The 19,472-nt window shown below is 36.8% G+C and overlaps 1 protein-coding gene across 1 annotated transcript; it reads right to left on the bottom strand.

Annotated features, from left to right (window-relative positions):
* Window positions 1-6,440: 6,440 nt before the first annotated feature.
* LOC113320678 lies at window positions 6,441-10,186 on the bottom strand. The gene is made up of 8 exons (XM_026568565.1): window positions 9,647-10,186; window positions 8,932-9,432; window positions 8,646-8,814; window positions 7,799-8,093; window positions 7,593-7,665; window positions 7,417-7,507; window positions 7,215-7,294; window positions 6,441-6,898 (listed from the first exon to the last, which is right to left on the bottom strand). Exons 1-8 carry the CDS (start codon window positions 9,749-9,751, stop codon window positions 6,641-6,643), a joined length of 1,572 nt encoding a protein of 523 aa, XP_026424350.1. The 5' UTR covers window positions 9,752-10,186; the 3' UTR covers window positions 6,441-6,640.
* Between the last annotated feature and the right edge of the window lie 9,286 nt (window positions 10,187-19,472).

The raw sequence follows: 19,472 nt of genomic DNA, 5'->3' as shown, positions 1-19,472 counted from the left end.
GATAAAGCAGGAGAGGAAGCCGCTTGGCTAAGATGCTTTTTAGAAGACATTCCTCTCTGGCATAGGCCTGTGCCGGCTATATCTATACATTGTGATAATCAAGCTGCCATAGCTAAAGCTAAAAACAGCTACTATAATGGGAAGTCTATACATATAAAAAGAAGACACGATACCCTAAAACAACTAATCTCAAAAGGCGTTATTTCCATTGATTGGGTTAAGTCCAAGGAGAATATCGCGGACCCTTTGACGAAAGGTTTGTCCAAGGAGATAGTTAGTAATGCATCTAAGGGGATGGGGCTTAGGCTCATTAAATAAACTTGCCATGAAGGATACTCAACCTTGCTGACTGGAGATCCCAAGATCAAGGTTTCGAATGAGAAACTAATTTGTGGCGGGTCAAGGTAAACACTATCAGAGAATTCATTCTCTGCCCCTTCCCTATGGTGTAGACGTGATAGTGTGACTGCATGTGAGGATGACTTTCTATTAAGTCTCAATGAGTTCTATAGTTTCAATTTTAGATTGAAGTGGGGTGCAGCAGTAAACACTCTTGATAGAACTCACCTATCTGAATGTGGAAGTGGGTCGCTTCCTATGAGAAAAGAGCTGATTCTCTAGAGCATTCTGAGAAACGGGATTTGTCCAGGGCCAAAAAGGACACAACGGCACGAACTCGACAGCACCTAGAGAGATATCACGCGTGGTTATTATCGCGGATTACACCAAACTATGGTAGTTCAAGACATAGTGTTCACTGTCCATCAAGTAGTTCCGACAATTTCTCACTAAGCAAAGGTTCAAGACCTCATGGACACCTCTTGCCTAAGTGGTATTTCTCGCTTTCCGTTTTCTGACTTTTTATCAGTATTTCATTCATGTGGGGGATTGTTAGAGAAAATGAGTTTATAAAAATAGTTTGGTTTTTGGTCTTGGTGGGATTGGAACTTAGGATCTATTGGTCACTAAGGACACTAGCTCATTTTCACTATTTGTGAATGAACCTTTAGTCCCACATAGGGAAAACTAAAGATGATACCTCTCCATAAGTATTGAAAATTTTGATATTAGAGTGGCCCTTGGGTCATTAGCACTTTTGTGCGAGGGAGAGGACTTAGGCAATGGGCTAGTTGGTGCAATCACACATTTTCACACACGCGCGGTGCTTCGCACCGAAGCACGCACGCCGCCGGGTTCGGGTTCGGGTGTGGGTCAAGACTTATCTTTTTTGGCAAAACTTCTTTTGAATTTTTGAATTAATACTTAAAATATTTCAAACAAAATAAATCTTTGGGCGACATTATGTGAACGTTTTATATTTATTATGCATGAACGTTACATCAACATTATGATGCATGAACGTTTTATATTTATGATGCATGAACGTTTTATATCAACATTATGATGCATGAACGTTTTAGATCGACATTATGATGCATGAACGTTTTAAACCGTTTGGAAATTAATTCTAATTGTTTTAATGCGCGTTAATGAGACCTCTCTCACTTCTACCCTATATAAGTCGATCATTTTTTTTTCATTTCAATTCGTGTCCAGAAGAGCTACTATCCTCTTCTTTTCGTCTTCTCCCCCTGTGTGGTCCTTTATTTTTCATTCCGTGCGCAATTGATGTTGAGGTCGTAAGAGTGGGCAAGTACTGTAGTGCTAACAGTGCTTGCAACGGGCAGTTTTATCCTGGATACGAACTTGACCACAGGGTATAGGCATCACTCATTCTTGAGGCGTACCGGTCAAATATCGTGTTAAGGACAGCGTGTTGAACACGTGACTCTGTCCTCTGTTTGCAGTCCAATTGAGTGTCTATTTACTTTCCAGAAATTAATCATTTTATTCTTACATCTTTCTAACATCTTTCTTGAGTGTTTTATTGATACAGACGCAACAACAATTAACAAATTTGGGCCCATAAATCCTTATTCACAGTCTTAAAAGAAGGGGAGAGTTTTGTTTAGGCTGAATAGTGTTCAGAATGAGATTACAGACACATTTTTCTACTTCCGTGAATCTCAACAGAAAAACAATTAGAAAAACAAATAAGAAGATTTGAATCTCAACAGAAAAATCACCTCAATTGTTTGAGCCGGCTCTCGTGAATCCGTGGTTGCTTCTAGGTCCACGAAAAATTATAATTATACTTAGAGATACTAAATCATATCAAAGTTTGAATGTAAGTTATATATATTACCTCGAGCACTTCAGAAGGTTCTTGTGGATCGTTAAATGTTGTTTGTATGTTATTCTTCGGTTCTTCCGCCAGATCTGATGGTACCTGATGAAAAAGATAACAATATTTCTCTATACAGGGAATTGTAGGAAAACAGATAGAAAAATGTAAGAGCAAATGCTTGTATCTCTACCTTGAGTATATGAGCAAGTTCCAGCGGTTCGATTTTAGCAAATATTTAGTACATGCGGAAGACACCAAGCTCAAAATGAAGGATAAAACTGCATACATACAACTTGGAGGTTCTTATTCTTCGTATATGCTTTTTCAATTAGAATGTTCAACTGAATGTGTCTACCTTGAGTTGATCAGCTATTGTTGGATCATAAGTAGCCATCTGCTTGTGCCTTCTGCTTGCAGAAGAGCCCTTTCAATCTTAATTCTAATCATCATTTGTTGATCAATGTTAAAATCACAAAACTGGGACATTTCTTTGATGTTTGGAACCTTCTTAGCCAACTCTTTACAAAAAGACAATTCTCTTTCGGATAGTGTTTCTAGTTCCCCATGTGAAGTATCTCTCAGACTGACAAGTTTAAAATACAATATTTTCATTGAAGATAACTCCTCTACAAAAGCCACACGGTTTTGTTCTGTTAACTCTGCTCCTGGGAGTCGACATGCCGCGAATGCAATTGAATGACCACCTTGGTATTTGGAATGCTCTTTGAGAAGCTTCTGAATTTCTAGCAAGATTTGGAAAAAAAAATTGAAATACAAAATAAATAAATTGACTTCATAAAAAAAATGACGGATTCAAACGCTTAAAATCCCTAAATAGATTCACCTTACCGGGTGGATAAACCTCACTGGTACTTTCAGAAGCAGCAGCCATCACTTGTAATAACCTAACCAGAAATACAGAAGAAAATTAAACACAGAATAATCTAAAACTAGCTCACTTGCATACATGATACAATGATACATATCCATCTCAATCAATCAAGAAGAGAAAAAGCTTACAGACGGCTATTCTAACAAATTTCGTTCAAATGTGAAATTAAGAATTCAATGCCAATTGCCACTATATAAACCAGCTATACAATTCAAAGAAGCTACCACAAATTCACAGTGTAAACTTTATTACAAATCCAATTTTAATATCTCATTTGAAAGTAAAAAAGAAATGTTACAAATAAAGCCTACAATGGAGTGGAGGCTATGGGATCTTATAAAAGGAAAATACCTAGTAAATTATGATTTTGAATCCCTAATTCTCTTCATTGCCATATCAATTTGCAAAAAAATTACACAAAGACTGAGACATGTTAAAAAAAGAAAACCCTATTCTCTTTTCATGAAATCAACCAAGTAATCTCACATACGGAACATATAAGGGAATTTTAATAAAATGCCACACTTTGATTTTCCGATTTAATAAAATGCCACCGTTTTTTTCAGAATTTATAAAATGCCACACATGTTAAGTTTTCTGTTAAGGCCCACGTGATTAGTCAACTATCATTGAAAAAGTCCAAAACATGTGGCATCATTACCAAACTAACCTTCTCAATTTCCTGACAATTTATGGCTGCACAGGACCGACCGACCTGTTGAGTCGAACCAATAAACCGGATATATTATTAACCGTTGATCTGATAAAATTTTCTAATCCTAGCCCTCTATTTCATCACACATATAATAACCTAACCCTAAACTAAGAGACACTCACTTCATCTTCTCTTCTCGCCTCTCTTTTCCTTTTTTCCTTCTTCTTCTTACAGTCACGACCACCACCAGAATCACCATTTTCTTTTTCTCTTTCACTGGTTACTTCAATTTGTTTGGGAAAGGGGTAAAGCTGTTCCTAATCAGAGTTTTTTGGGAAAAAATGGGGAAGATGTTGTTAAGGTTAATACATAAGGGGTTTTAATTGGAAGGCTGTAAAATCAGAAAGAGGGGTTTCATGATTTCCTGTTAATGGCTAAATTAATTGTGATTTTTAATTTTTTTTTATAGGCTATTATCTATCCAGGTATGTTTAACTTCATACTTGTTACAAAAAAAAAATAGTTTTGCTGTCCATATTACATCAGTTCTCAAAACCAAACTAAAATCCTGAGCTAAGAAATTGATGGCAAATTTTTTTAAGTTTCCAATATCTCATAATTTAAAACCGATGTAGTATTAGCAACTAACTACCTACTCGACTCCGATACCTGGAATACAATGTTGTTGTTATTTTTTTTTTTTTTTTTTTTTTTTTTTTTTTTTTTTGCTACAATAGTTTGGTATACATGTTATCAACCCGATAATAATGGTATCCTCCTTTATGAATTATGCATATTTGTGTTTTTTCTCCTGCTCTTTTTTTTTTGGGGCCAAGTTAAAAATATTTGAAAATACGCCACTTGGTTGTTAGTTGTTTATTAGGGTTGACCTACTGTATTTTCTGACAGAGTTTGTCATTTGTTATGGCACGGAGATCTAACGAAACAAACCAACATTATTACAAAGATCTTATGCTTTACATCAACAAATTCAATATTTATACAGTAGTCTCATTTGAGGACCTCATGAACTTAAACATATGCTTGAAAGAAAAAAAAATTGAACTTAAACATGGATATGAGAAACTTCAAACTGTTTGTATCTACACTAATTTAAAAACTAACATTAACCCAATCACTTAGACATGGTATTCACAATTAAAACTACAATTATTAACTTAATTAATTTGATGCTAACCTGATTAAGGGGAATACAAAAACCCCAATTTTGAAATTTAAACCGTCAAGTCAATTTAACACCTGATTTTTAACCAAAGCACTTGTGTGATTGAAGCAGTTCTCCAATTCTGCAATTCATTTTTTCTTATCAAATAATATTGGGATAACAAAAGAAACTATGAATCAAAATCAAAACCTAAACCAATTCACCGAAAGATAACTGTTACCTGGGGTTATAGAGAACGGCGATGGAATAACTTCGAAGAAGAAATGGAGAGTAAACTAAATTTTTTGGTTTTGATTTTTCTTCCTCGACTAATTTCCCAAACTGACGAAACCCTAGATTTCAGTTCGTCTCAATTCTGTACGAAAATCATGCAAACCCTGGAGCGGACATAGGTGTGACCTTGGTGATGTTTCTGCTGGTGTTGATCAAAGTATCAGTGATGGAATCGCAGAGTTTGATTGCGGAATAAAGAAACAGAGAGGAAGGAAAAATAAGAGATTTAGCTCAGATCGATTTTGGTTCAGGAAAAAATACAAAGAGCATATGTTTGCCCCTTAATCCAGCGAAATAAACAGAAAAGTACGAAGAGTAATAGAACTGCGTAGGGGTATGATGGTCTTTTACTTCCGGACGACCAAAAATGCGACGGTTGAAAAGTCGGGCTTTTCTTTATTATAGTATAAGATAAGATATACAATTGTCTGAAAGCTCGAAAAGAAAACACAAAATCTAATCAAAATAAGCAAATTCTTAATGATTCTTCTTCTTCCTCCTCCTCATGTCCAAATAATCAATCATCAATCAGACGCTTTTTTCTATAGCTCTTATAAACAGGAAGCGGCACATACTGACGGTACATCTCGCGGATCAAATCTGACCAAGTAGCGATTTCTGGTAATCCTTTTTGTGCTCGAAGAAGTTGAAGATTGTTCCACCATGCCAATGCAGAAGATTGGAAGCAAGAAACTGCTAGTGTAACTTTTAGTGGATCTTCTATGACATCCTTTTCATCAAATACTTTATCTACTTCCTCCACCCAATCACGAAACACATCTGTATCCGAACTGTCTCCATGAAACTCCGGGAAATCAAACCTTGTAATAAACCTATTCGGATCATCATAGTATTCACCATCATCAAAGTTTAACCATCCATCATCATCCTCATCCATGTCTAACGATTCATCATACTCATGATCCATGTTCTGAAAATCACAGACTTTTTCTTCTTCAACTCAGACTCACCCAACCTAGCTGTATTAAACTTAAGATGCAAACAATATGAATAACCTGATTGATATATATAGGCGTCCAAGGTCCTGAATATAGAAGCCAGCCGAAAGAGGGAATACAAACGCGCTTAGGAAAGGTTTCATGCTTTCCATAAACAAGTTCCCGCATCTGGTTAAACTCTAGATTCGCCACATAATATGCGTCACAATGGTTCACTCTGCAATTAATTGCTGCTTGTTGGCATGAAGCATCTTCATGTGCATTGCATCCTTATTTTACCCAGGTTCAGGTATATCACATTATGCATTTTATAAATTTTTGTAGGAAAAGTAAGATTTGTATATAACTGCGAACTGCAGTGGCACTAATTTTGCATACAACATTTCACTCAGGTGATCAAAATCCGAATTATTGATGAAATGTCTTCTGGATAGACTAAACGGTAAGAGAGTGACAGGTATTACACAATTTCTGTACATCAGCTTTATCAAACAGTGACTGTATTTGCAGTCCCAGCTTCACTGTGGTTGTTAGAATGAGTTCTCTGTGTTGGTTGCTCTTGTTCTGGCTGTTGATCTGAACCAGGTGTTGTTGTTCCTTGGTGGGTTTGACGTCGATTAGTTGACCAAACAAGCCACCTTCTTCTACATCTCAGGGATTCCACAAATATGGAACTACCGCTCATGGCAAGGCCAAACCCGGTGAATGTTGAAAGTAGGATTGACAAGATAGATTGCACATGAAGCTGTCAATTCCCCATTCAAGGAAATGAAAAAGCAAACAGAACATGTTAGAGAAAATGTCAGTTACTTGTAAAATTTGTTTTGGTTATGCCTAAAAAACATAGATACATTCAATGGATTTGGCTTGGTTTGGTCACATTTGCAAAAAGCAAATGGCTTCGTGGAAGTAACTGACTTGACAAATGATCTATGTTTAGTCTCATTGTTTGGTAACACCTATCGAAAGGATATCAATCCAGTTGGGACCTAAGTGTGATTCTAATTGTACTTCGGGAAAAAACAGGATTCCTGTACCGAAGAAAACAACATCTGACTTACCAATGAGTAGAAAATATGAGCAAAGAAAACCACCATCACAAACTGCACCGACGCATAGACCCAGATATACTTTCTCTCCACTGGATGCAACAGTTACACCACAAACAGTTAGCAAATCTAATCTAAACTGTATTGATGAGATTTATCTATAAAAAACAATTGCAGACTATTAAACTTTTTAAGGGTCAGTAAACTGATTTACCCATGGTTGATGATGTCATAGATGCAAGAAGACCCAAAATGCAAGCAAATGGCAGTGATATAGCAATTGCACCAGTTCCCATTTTACCAACCTGCCAAAGAAGAATAACTAAGAAAAAGTGCTCTAGGGAAGATACTAAAAAACGTAGTACAACCATAAGCTGATGCTAGTCTTACCAAAAGCTGCTCGAGAAAACAAAAGTAACCCAACATGCTGACAATGACAAGAATAGGAACATCCTGCCAAACCCTGGTAAGAGTTGTAGTGGAATGGTTTAGTTCGCTATGTCATAAAGATTTGGATCAAACTAGCAATACATTGCAGATTTATTGACGAATTTTGAAACTAAAAGATGTGCTCAAGAAAAAATAAATTCACTTGCCTGTATCTTTGAACCACTCTTTGCTGACCTCTGTTTGAATTGCGGACCTGAACACTTTGGATTCGAAGAAGGGTGACAGGAAGGTTCTGAACCTCTTGCTGACATATTTCGCATTTTTTGTTGCCTTTAATACTAAACCATTTTATAGCGCACTCTTGGTGGGCCAAGGCAAGTTCTCCCTTGCAACTGCATTCCATCTTGAGGGTGTCACCTCCTTCAGCAAGTTCAACAAAACATATTCTACACACAGCCTCTTCCTCAGCAATGTCTTCACCACCATCAGCATCATTGATCTCTGAACCAAGATACTAAGATAAGACATAAGTTGGTAATGGAAGATGCAGTAAATCGAGTACAAAATAGGAGACGAATAGACAATGCAGAGGATGAATAAGATCCCAACATTCAAGTAAATCGGCTAACAAGAATCACTGAATCCCTTAAACACATCTAAGTACACTTTCAGCTCTAAATTACTTGTCATGAGCTACATGGAGTTTTTCTGAGTTTCACATGGCCCTGACTCATGGTGTGTGTTATTCTGAAGGCTGCTTCTCAGGTAGTTGCTGAGAACCTTACTAATGCTAAGTGCCAACTCAGAGCCTCAATGGTTTACATGGAAAGTATGGACCAAGCTTTGCAGGTCGAGAGAGGCCTTTGACTTACTTCAGATCTAGCACACGTTTAGAGAAATCAATCCCGCAGTTGGGTACTTAGAGAAAATACCCAATTCATTGGTCAAGTATCTGAAACTCATAGATATCATCCCCTACTGCACTCAACTTAAAGAAGATTTTTCAACGAAACGTCTTATTTAGGCCCCTATAAGGGATTAACAGTAGGATACCTGGGTGTGGTGTCGGTGGGATGTTTGACGTAGTACAACTGCTTTCTGTCACTCGCGGTGTTGTGGGAATCACACGAAAGACACCACCTAGAGAATCCATTCTCCTTATGGTTCTTGCTTTGTCTGGCACTGAAAGAGAACGAGCCATGTGATGCTGGAACACATTTTTCTGCAACAAACAATGAAAAACGTAACTAAAAAACATGTAGCAAAATTCACTACAACTCATTGACCACTTGATCATGCTCAAGGTCTACACAGAAAACATAAAACCACTCTTACTCACAGTCGAAGTTGGCGTGTCCGCAACGCTCACTCCACGCACAGAATTCGGGTTCGAGTGTGCAATCGGCGTAACAGGTAGCGACGATGTCCTCTTTATCCTCGGTATAAACAACTTAGTGAGAGACACTGACCTGATGATAGAAGTTTTCTCTTTCTCCGGTGCACCCGCCACCGGAGTTCCTATAGCTAGCATAGAAGCTTTCTCGGTATCCAAAGTTGAATCCTTATGCTTGAAGCTAATCTTTGGTAAGAAATTCTTCATAGGTTTACCTCTAGATGAAGGGTAAGGGGAATTATTATTTTTTCTTGAGGAAGGGCTGGGTGATGGAGGAGGTAATCTAGCTCTTGTCGGAGTAGAAATTGGGGTTGGAGGCATGTTGATTCTCACAAATTCCTCAGGCGGTTCATCTATTGTCCTTTCCGGTATCTCTAGGAATAGATTTGGGCGTCTCCAGTGTGGAGCAGATGGGGCTTCTTCTGTTATTCCACTCGAATTATCATCCTGCAATATCAATAGTGATATAATCAAAACTTCATGAAAACCCAAATACAGAAACCCTTTTCTTATGATGAACAAAAATTATTTCATAAAAAATAAAAAAAAAAATGCCTTTTTTGATTTTGGGGGTTTCATTTTTACTTAATGTTGCACCAGAATTTTTTTCCAAAAGTTAGACTTTTCTGATGAAATTCATGTTAAGGGAATGAAAAAGTACCTTCTGGTTTGTTGCTAGAACAGCAGTCGATGCAGTAGTACTAGTACCAGTACTAGAACTTTGATGATGAAGTTGAGACATACTAGATTCCTCTTCACTTTTCATTTTACATCACCAAATTAAAACCTAAACCAGAACCCAAACTCCAAAATCAAGAGTACAAACCTTCACAATTTCTATTAAGATCCCCTCAAATAAGTACTTGTAAATTTCTTCAGAACTAACTTAACCATGATAGAAACCTTTTAACAAAAAAACCCACTAAGAAAAAGAAAGAGAGATGTTGTAGCAGAGAGACAAGAGAGGGATGTGGAACTGAAGTTATGTAGTGTAATGGAAGTGATGATGATGAAGTGGGAAGAATGAATAGCGTAGCAGTTATTGCTGGCACGGAACAGAGTATTACAAATTCACACAAGAACCCATTTTGTATTTGAGTTAGCCTGTTAGAGCATCCACAATCACGATCATAATTAGGGACTATACCCAAATTTGGTCAGGATTGGAAGCGTAGTGGAACAGACTATAAGCATATTTGGTCTGGATTTTAGGGTTTGAGACTAAAACTAGTCGTCAACCCAGACCAAACCCAAGTATAGTGGAACGAAGATATAATGAGCGTATGGTTTAAGCGTAAGTATAAGGGCCGCTTGACAGTGGGGCGTTTATTAAAAGGGCGCTTGAGATGGGGCGGTGATATAAAGGGCGCTTGATTGAGGCGAGAGTATTATCAGCGCCTGATTGGGGCGAGAGTATTATTAGCGCCTCACATCAAGCGCATATACTATCACCGCCCAACATATACAATAATACTCCCCCAACAAGACGTTTGCTATAAGTCCGCCTGCTGATCGGGCGTAGTATTTCATTTCCGTCTGCTGATTGGGCGTAGTCTTTCATTTCCGTCTGTTGCCAGGCGTTAGTAATACTCACGCCCAACACCAGGCGTTCAAAATACATTCGTCCCATACATACGCCCACAATACCAACGCCTGACCATTGTACGCTCATTGTATATCCGTTCCATTTCATACGTTGTTATTTTGTTCGCCTGACTAAATTTTAGTCTTTCACCACTACGCTTGACCTCTGAAAATGCCAAATAAATTTAGCTTTTGGTATGGCGTTTGGTCTTTAGTCCCGTTTATGATTGTGGTTGCTCTTAGAGTCGATGACCAAAACCAAATATTTGGTCCAGAAAACAACCACTGTCAAAAACTATACTAAAACCAAAAACCAAATCATATTTGATCTTTAGATTGGTTTTAATGGAGCGTAATTTAAAATTGTGTCCCGCAGTGAGACGCAAATATTACTTGAAGGACGTGATTTTAATTTACGTATGTAAACAGACGAGTTTACCAACGCCAGCACATGTGTGGAGTAAGGTGGGCCAAACACAAAAATCTTGCTTCAATACAAGCGGCTATCTAACCTTTGGCCCCATTAGGCGTAGGTGTAAATTCGGTTGCGTGAATTATATAGCCGCCCACAACAAACGTTAATTTTATCTACGCCCCACCACGGGCGTAACCTATACGAACGCCCCAAACAAACGTAAATTATATCCACGTCCCACAGCAAACGAATATTATATTTATGTTCGACCAAATATGTACCTCTACCATAGTGCAGCACCACAAACCAAACCTAAAATTTTTAGGTAGCTTCTTCTTTTACCAGAACTTATTTCCCTTGAATTGATGTTCCTCCGTGACATCAAAAATGAGATGTCGCAGGGTTAGAAAATGGTATTGCTGCTATTTTAGGGGCGGGAATATTCAAAAACAATAGTGGGTTTACTACATCTGTTTCTGTCATGGGCCACAGGTAGGTTGCGACATTAATACGAGAGTAAGAAGATATCTGTGGGTTTGTTGTTTAAATGCTGTGGGGGCAGTAGCTCCGCAGTTCAAGAGAAAGATATCAACGGTTTTGTCGTCATGAGTCATGAGGAATAACCATGACTTAGTGCGGGTGGGTGGGGAGTTACAGGGCCAATGTAGATGTGTGGATCATTGTGGGCATACTTCCGGCTACAAGGCCAATTTTACGTGGTAGATAGGTTAATGTAGTTTACAAAGCACCATCTTTGATCACTTAAACAAATTTCACAAAATTGGTTAAAAAGTTCAAAATCAATAATTTCTGGGTGAAAAGGACATTAGATTTTGATACTGTTTAAATGGACAAAAATATAAAAATAGTCAGGATGTAAACAGTTTTATCATACCCATTTTCAAATACTTTTTCTTATTTTTAATTTACATCAGGATGCATCCAGTTCCATCTTTACTATTTTTTGAGTTTAAATCAGGATGAATCCAATTTCATCCTTACTATTTTTTAATGTCCATTTCACCCGTCCTAATTTTTACTCGTCCATTTGAACCATGTTTTAAAAATATTTGGATAAATGATCCATTTTCCGATTTTTTTACAGCCGGTGACCATACAAGACGGTAGATCTAAGCCTAAATAAAATTTGATGGTTTCCCAATTTATACTCAAGCGAGTTTCATAAAGTTGACGAGGAATTCGGTCGGCGGGTAGATCAAATGTAGACAACATGCGGCATTAAATCGGAGATGTTACCGTTCCATATACCGAGGGGGGATAACTGTACTTGCGTGTACTGCATTCAAAATGTGGCCGACTCATATAGCTCATTCACAGTCTGTATCCGGTTTCATGTCCCTTTCACAGCTACTAATACTTGGTGCCAAAGTGGCTTATCACCTCTCATTTTCTCTTTTTGACTACCAAAAAAAAGTGATCCAGCCATCCAGGAAATGGATGCTATTGCAACCAATTATTCGATGACTTAATGATGCTCGAAGCCTGTTCACCAAACAAGATTAAGACTGGCCATAAAGAAAACATAGCAGTAATAAGGGAAAGCAAAGTCAAAATAATCCTACTTAACAACCACCAACCAAATCAAGAATCATATTCTAATCATACACTAATTTGTCGCCGCCATCTTAGCTTAAAAATTACATGCTAAACTACAAAAACAAAATCATATTCCCTCTCTGAATCATTTATTAATTTTTCTTCTTAAAATTCCATTAGGTTTTTGTCCTCCCAATTTGAGTTACTAATATTCTAGACTAAGACAGAATGAATAATCAAAGGGCAACCAAAACAGTTCCTAATGGTCAATTAAAATAGTAGGAATTAGGGGTGTGCAACGGACGGACGGTTGCGGATTAGGGGTCACCCGCAACCAAACCGTCAAAATTGCGGATTTGAAAAATCAAACCGTGACCGGCCCAATCACCCGCGGATTTTACATCCGCGGATCCGCGGATTGTGCGGTCCGGTTGCGGATTAACCGCGGATTAGGGATAAAAAAAAAAAAATTGGGCATGTCTTTGGCATGAGGCCCAACTCTCTCTGACTCGCAAGTAAGTTGTTGGAAAGGTCCTGAATAAGCAAACAATTAGCTGGGCTTACTTGACATCAAAAATAGGTCCTGAATAAGCTATTGCAATTAGCTGGGCTTAGTGACCATCACATTCAATTAGCTGGGCTTAGTGGCTTATAGCTAATGAAGAAGAGTCAGATGCGGTGCGGTTGAATCCGCGGTTTTCAATATTCAACCGCACCCAAACCGCTAAAACGTGCGGATTTGAGAATCCCATCCGTGTCCGGCCCATACGTCTTGCGGTTTGGGTGAAATCCGCAATTTTGCGGACGGATACGGGTCAAATCCGCGGTTCCGGTTTTTATGCTCACCCCTAGTAGGAATTACCAATAGGTACTAATATAGTAGTCTTAGTTAGTGGCAGGTCCACCCACTAAAGCCCAGTAATTAGAGGTCCATAATTAAAACAAAAAAAAAAAAAAAAATGGACCCAATTTTTTAAGCCTAGGTCATGTACACGTGCGGAACACATGAAACGTATTATTATAATTCCCAAAACACCCTCGAGTATATAAAACACAATAATGTGATTCATTTATGTAAAACACTAAAATAATCAAAACCCTCTTTTCATTTTTCTTTAAACCTTTTCTTTCAGAAACATCTCCTCCTCCTTCTCGAGGGTTTTCCTTCCCATTTATCAGATTTTCTCTTTAATGGCGGCCGGTTAAACATTGTGATTCCAGATATAAGCTGTTTCTACACTAAACAAGTCTCTCGATCTTCGCTGCTGCTTTTCTTTCTACTAGTGCTTCCAATTAATCACTCTGTCTTGGTAAGTCAACACTTCAGTTTAGTAATCTTTGCTTGAATGTACAATTTTTACATAATCACTTGAATTATCTTGATCTTGCATTGTTTGGTGATTTTTTCGATCTGTACATATATATGGTCCTTTTTGATGTTTGATTTTTCGATCTCCATGCTTTATTAGTTTATTTTCATGAAAATATGTCAGATCTAGATGGATCCTCACATATTTTGTTTATTTCGTTATGAGATTTGCATATACTAGTTTCTTTTTGTTAGTTTTAGATTTTTTTCACTTTGTTTTTCTTTATGAACCATCAATACATATATGATGTACTGGTAGTTTTTGATGAAAATAGTTCAGATCATGCTTGTTTGTTGTTAGAAATTGTTTGGATCAGCAGTACATATATGGAATACTGATAAAAATTTCTTTAATTTTGTTGTATTTATAGTTTTTTAATTTTTTTTTGCTTGATCTAGAAGTACATATATGCAATACTGAGATATAACTGTTTTGATTTTGTTGTATTTGTAGATTTATAAGTTTTTTTTGACATGCAGTTGATTTTAACTTATGAATCATAGGTACATATATGGAATACTGAAAAGAACTTCCTTAATTTGATTATCTTTTTGTTTTTCGCTTCAAAACCACGCTTGGTTTTAGATTCAGATGTTATTATCCACAAGTACATATGTCAGATACTGATATGAAGTGCTCTTTGTTGTGTTTGATTCATAGTTTTGTCTCCTTTTTAATCTTATCCTTCAGTAATATGTTAAATACGGTAATATGTCTTTCGATTCTCTTATTTTTCATACATCTGTCACCTATTCTTGTAATGCAGTTGATTTGTAATTCAAAAATCTTTAGTACATATGTCACATAGTGATAGTAAGTGCTTTTTGTTGTGTTTGATTCAGTACGTGTGTGAAATACTGAAATAGATTCTAGTTTTGTTGATGTGTTTTACGCGGTACGTATTCATATACAGGTTTGTACTCGCCATTTTGCAGGTACAACCATGGTTTAATTTCTCTCCTTTTGGTATTGCTTCTTTTTCTCCCGCTGATGTACCTATGAAATCCATGAAAAGTAGATTACTGTGTAGAATAGGCTTTCATTGGTGTTTCCTTTTGTCGTGTGTTGTTTTTGCTGCTCAAAACCACCGTTACTCCATTGGTACTGCCTTTTGGTATTGCTTCTCAACCATATGTATCAAACGACATCAAAGTTGGCTGGGAGACAACCGGCCGTTGATGATGAGCATATGGAGTTGGTACTATGGTGTTGAGCTGTTAATATTGAACTAAAGCCCCAACTGCTATGGAGTTGTATTAGCCAATACAGAGGATCTGCTGCCTCGTGATCTACTCCCTTGAATTTACTTTTGATTTCTGGAAGTTATTTAGAGTAAAAAAAAATTAATAATAATAAATAAAAAATCTTCCACTGGTATTTTATTTAAAGCGTTATGAATAAGAAAGAAATCACAGGAAAGAACTAATAAGGAAAGGATATATAACCATTAATATCATGACTGCCAGAACGTTATTTGATTAGAAGAAGATATATATCGTATATCCATTTAGGGAATATATACTATATATGTCGATTTGACTGTCCTTGATTGGATATTTTCCAATTACTCATCATAATATCTTTATTGAGATCTCCATTTTTATTTTAGATGTTAAATTAATGTCTCATGCGTTTCAGGTTCGGCTCTTCTTAGATTTGATTAAGCTACTGCTGATAAAAAAATTCTCATTATGTGGTAACAATCGACAGGTAAAATCATTGATAACCTCCCATGGTAATTTGAATTTAATTACACCCCTTTTAAATTCTTTATGGATATGATTGAGGAAAACTACTAATGTTAGCTTCGGGGTAAAGCGCAGCTTATGCTGTAAATGTCTTCTCATTGTTGATACTAATGTTTTTTTATTTTTCTTAATGTATTAACTGTTGTGTATTAGATGCTTTGGATTAATGGCAAGGGCATCAAGAATGCCAATTATGTGCTTCCAGTTTAGTTTTTTGGTTGTCGATTAACTGTAAGAAACTAGCAAAAACAAAAAACATAGTTGCACGACTTATTTCAGCAGAAGTAATATAGTTTTTCAGTTATATTATGACTGGATTTCTATGAGATTGCTGCTTTTGTTGACCGGACTTCGATGTATTTCTGCAGGATTTATTGGTGGAGACCGCAACAGAGCAGGATGGCTCAGTCAGTAATATCACCTTGCAGCCCACAGTTTTTCAGGTTCATTAAATTCTGGATTTATTGGTGGAGACCATTTGTCGTGCATTATGAGTTTTATTTGCATTGGTTTGTATGGTTCCTCAAATTAGACTCTGTATGTTTGGGCATAAGTTATGGCCCCTATGATGAACGTTTTAATTTTTGTGTGTCTGCAGGCATTGACACTAGCAGTACGTAAAGCGAGTCAATCTATATGCAGTTAAGAAGAAAACGATAATAGAAGATCCTTGCTTTGCCCCCAGAAGCATGGCAATACAGTCGAAGAAAAATTATAATCATCACAATGTATGTGATGTAATACGTTTTCTAATTTACTTATCATTGATTCTTACAGATTTGTACTCTACCTGGAAGCAGTGCAGCAAATATGTACTCGAATTTGTAAGCATTCAGATATATAATCGGATTTGTAAGCAGTACGACAGATATGTACTCAGATTTCTAAGCAGTGCGACAGATATGTACTCAAATTTGAAATCTCAACCCAAAAATCCACCAAGGAAAAAGCTTTTCATCTGTGCTTATCACAATGGACGGCAGTTGCTTATCTCAATCATATGTCGCTGTTTATCACATTCTTGTTCATATTAGACTTTTTCTTTTGTGTGTGCGATTGGATTATTCATATTAGACTTGTTGTTTACAAAATAGCTCCATCTTTATAAAATGTCTTTTGGATTTTGCGTACACAAACCGGCATAACTTGGCAAAATGGATGGCTATATAGAGTATTAGACTAATAGCATAGACTTTGGTACGTAATGCTTGTAGTCCGAGGTTGAAACTCGTTGTGCGTCGATCCAGTCATACAGAGTTCGAAAGGCCATTCAAAAACACCGAGATTGGATTTCCCGTGTTTGTAAGAATTTTACTCTTCTGCCTTACATTTATTGCTCGAAGATTTTGCCTACTAGTTACTCATGGAGTTATTACTAGTTTCGGCCAAGTAGGTAGAATTTCCGCATCTTACGCTAGGAAATGGTGATGAGTCCCGAGAGAGAATCGTGTGATATCAAACGGCTTGTTGTTTGTTGTTAATTAATAGACAGTTGTCTTGCTTCTATGTTCCAGAATGTAGGAATTACTGGTTAGTCCAGTTCTAGCAGACTCAGTTAATGGCTAGTCCACCTGTGGAAAAGATTTACTCTCTGGTCCAAAAACATGTTTTTGGACTAGATTATTTACTCTCTAGTCCAAAAACTTCGTGGAGACTATAAAGTGTATTTTATAAATTCCTAAAACACACTTCCAGGTCTAATTAGTATCATAACATGCAAATGTTACTAGTAGTATCAATACGGTGATACTACATATTAATATGTACTGTACTAGTAGTAACAAAAATATCTTATTGTTACTAGTAAATTATGTAACTACTTTACTATACTAAACTAGTATACTAGTATATAGTATAGTATACTAATAATAACTAGTACTAATAGTAAAATATGTAGTATCAATACATAATAATTTTTTTTTGATATGTAGTATCAATACATAACATACTACATATCAATATGTAGTATCAATATATAACATACTATACTACATATCAAACATACTACATATCAATATATAACATACTACATATCAATATGTAGTATCAATACATAACATACTATATATCAAACATACTACATACTACATGTCAATATGTAGTATCAATACATAACATATTACTACTAGTATACTACATACTACATATTTTATTACTATATGTTATTACTACGTACTACATACTAGTTACTACTAGTATATTACATACTACATATGTTATTACTACATACTAGTTACTACTAATTACTACTAGTATACTAGTTACTACTAGTATACTAGTAGTATATGTAGTAACATATACTATTACATATTACATGTTAACAATTACTACTACATATAATATGTAGTAACATATGTATTATTATATGTAATGTTATATACTAGGGTTAGTATAGTAATTTTACTCTTTTCAAAACTTTTTTGGACTAGGGAGTAAATATTTTTTTGGCGCTGGACTAGCCAGTAATTCGGGTCGGGTTTTCTGGACTAAACAGTAAATCCCTCTTCCAGAATTCATCGTGGAAATACAAGGATCGTCTCTTAGTGGATAAGAAACTCTCTATTAGCAGGGGCCATTGGCGGAACAAGCAAATCCGGTCCCAAAAGCCCAAGAATTATGTGTTTTGACTTCTTATTCTCAGTTGGGATGGAATTTAGAGTTTAGGCTTAAAGTCTTAAACACTCCTATAGTAGTTTTCTCAGTTGTCTTGCTTCTTACTCATGTTTAAGCATGTACAGTGGCAGATTTGGAAAAATAATGACAATCGTCCAAACATGATTCAAATATGACTACCATCAAAGTTAGAGTTTGGATTATAAACTAAAATTATAATAAAATTGTAGACGGTGAGATTTGGATAAAGGGAAAAAGTGATATTTCAAGACAGTAGACAAAACTCAACTCTCACAAGAGAGATTAAGTCCTTGGTCCTTAAGGCATCTATAGCCACGATTTCTAGTATACGTACCGCGAAATACTGCTGGTCAGGATATCGTGATTCCTAACGCATATCCTCGATGAGATACTGCTGGTCACGTAGGTTCCGTAGAGCGTAGAAACATCCCCGGCAGACTTATAAACCAGAATAATCACAATTCCAGCATGTCTTCGCGAGATGCAGCTGATTATGATGTCATGATTCCTAATATACATCCTCGACGAGATACTGCTGGTCATGTAGGCTCTGTAGATGCGTAAAAACATCCCCGATGGACTTATGACCAGAGAGGAGACATATATGTCTCTCGTAAGCATGACTCACCCTATTTGAGATCAGGGACTGATTTCTAGTACATCATCGCGAGATAAACTGGTCATATTTACTCTAGGATATGACTCGGCTTACCGAGGCTTCAAAATAATTCCTAGGACATTCCCCGGAAATACACTGGTTATTCTGCCTCTCGTCCCTTTCCATAGACTCCTAGAACATTCTTCCGAGATACACTGGTCATGTCGGACCCAAAAATACGGACATAATTGATTCCTAGCACATTTCTGCAAGATATATACGCTGGTCAAAGACAAGTGAGTCAAAGTCTCGCATAGACATTATTAGGCGTACAAGCCTTCTTTTCTCTCCCAAACATGTCCCAGCTGACTTCAGAGAGGTTCAATTGTGTTGATCAAGTCTTGAACAGACTTTATCACGTTGGCTAAATATCAAACAGTCTCAAACCCGTCAGCTAAATCCCTGACAATCTCGAACCCGTCAGCTAAATATAAGAAGGCCTCAAACCCGTCAGCCAAATTTATGATTTCCTCAAACCCGTCAAAAAAATATTAGACGGCCTCAAACCCGTCGGCCAAATC

This window comes from Papaver somniferum, chromosome 11 (assembly GCF_003573695.1).
Source record: "Papaver somniferum cultivar HN1 chromosome 11, ASM357369v1, whole genome shotgun sequence".
Taxonomy (NCBI): Eukaryota; Viridiplantae; Streptophyta; class Magnoliopsida; order Ranunculales; family Papaveraceae; genus Papaver; species Papaver somniferum.
The sequence above is the reverse complement of the archived record's forward strand: the minus strand, read 5'-3'. Positions and strand labels throughout refer to the sequence as shown.

Bases quoted from the DNA above. Each gene is read 5' to 3' on its own strand.
- LOC113320678 (XM_026568565.1), bottom strand. From the start codon at position 9,751: ATGAAAAGTGAAGAGGAATCTAGTATGTCTCAACTTCATCATCAAAGT. The intron at 8,815-8,931 runs GTGAGTAAGAGT...TGTTTGTTGCAG, and splicing joins CGGACACGCCAACTTCGACT to AAAAATGTGTTCCAGCATCA. The intron at 7,666-7,798 runs GCAAGTGAATTT...AACTCTTACCAG, and splicing joins AGAGTGGTTCAAAGATACAG to GGTTTGGCAGGATGTTCCTA.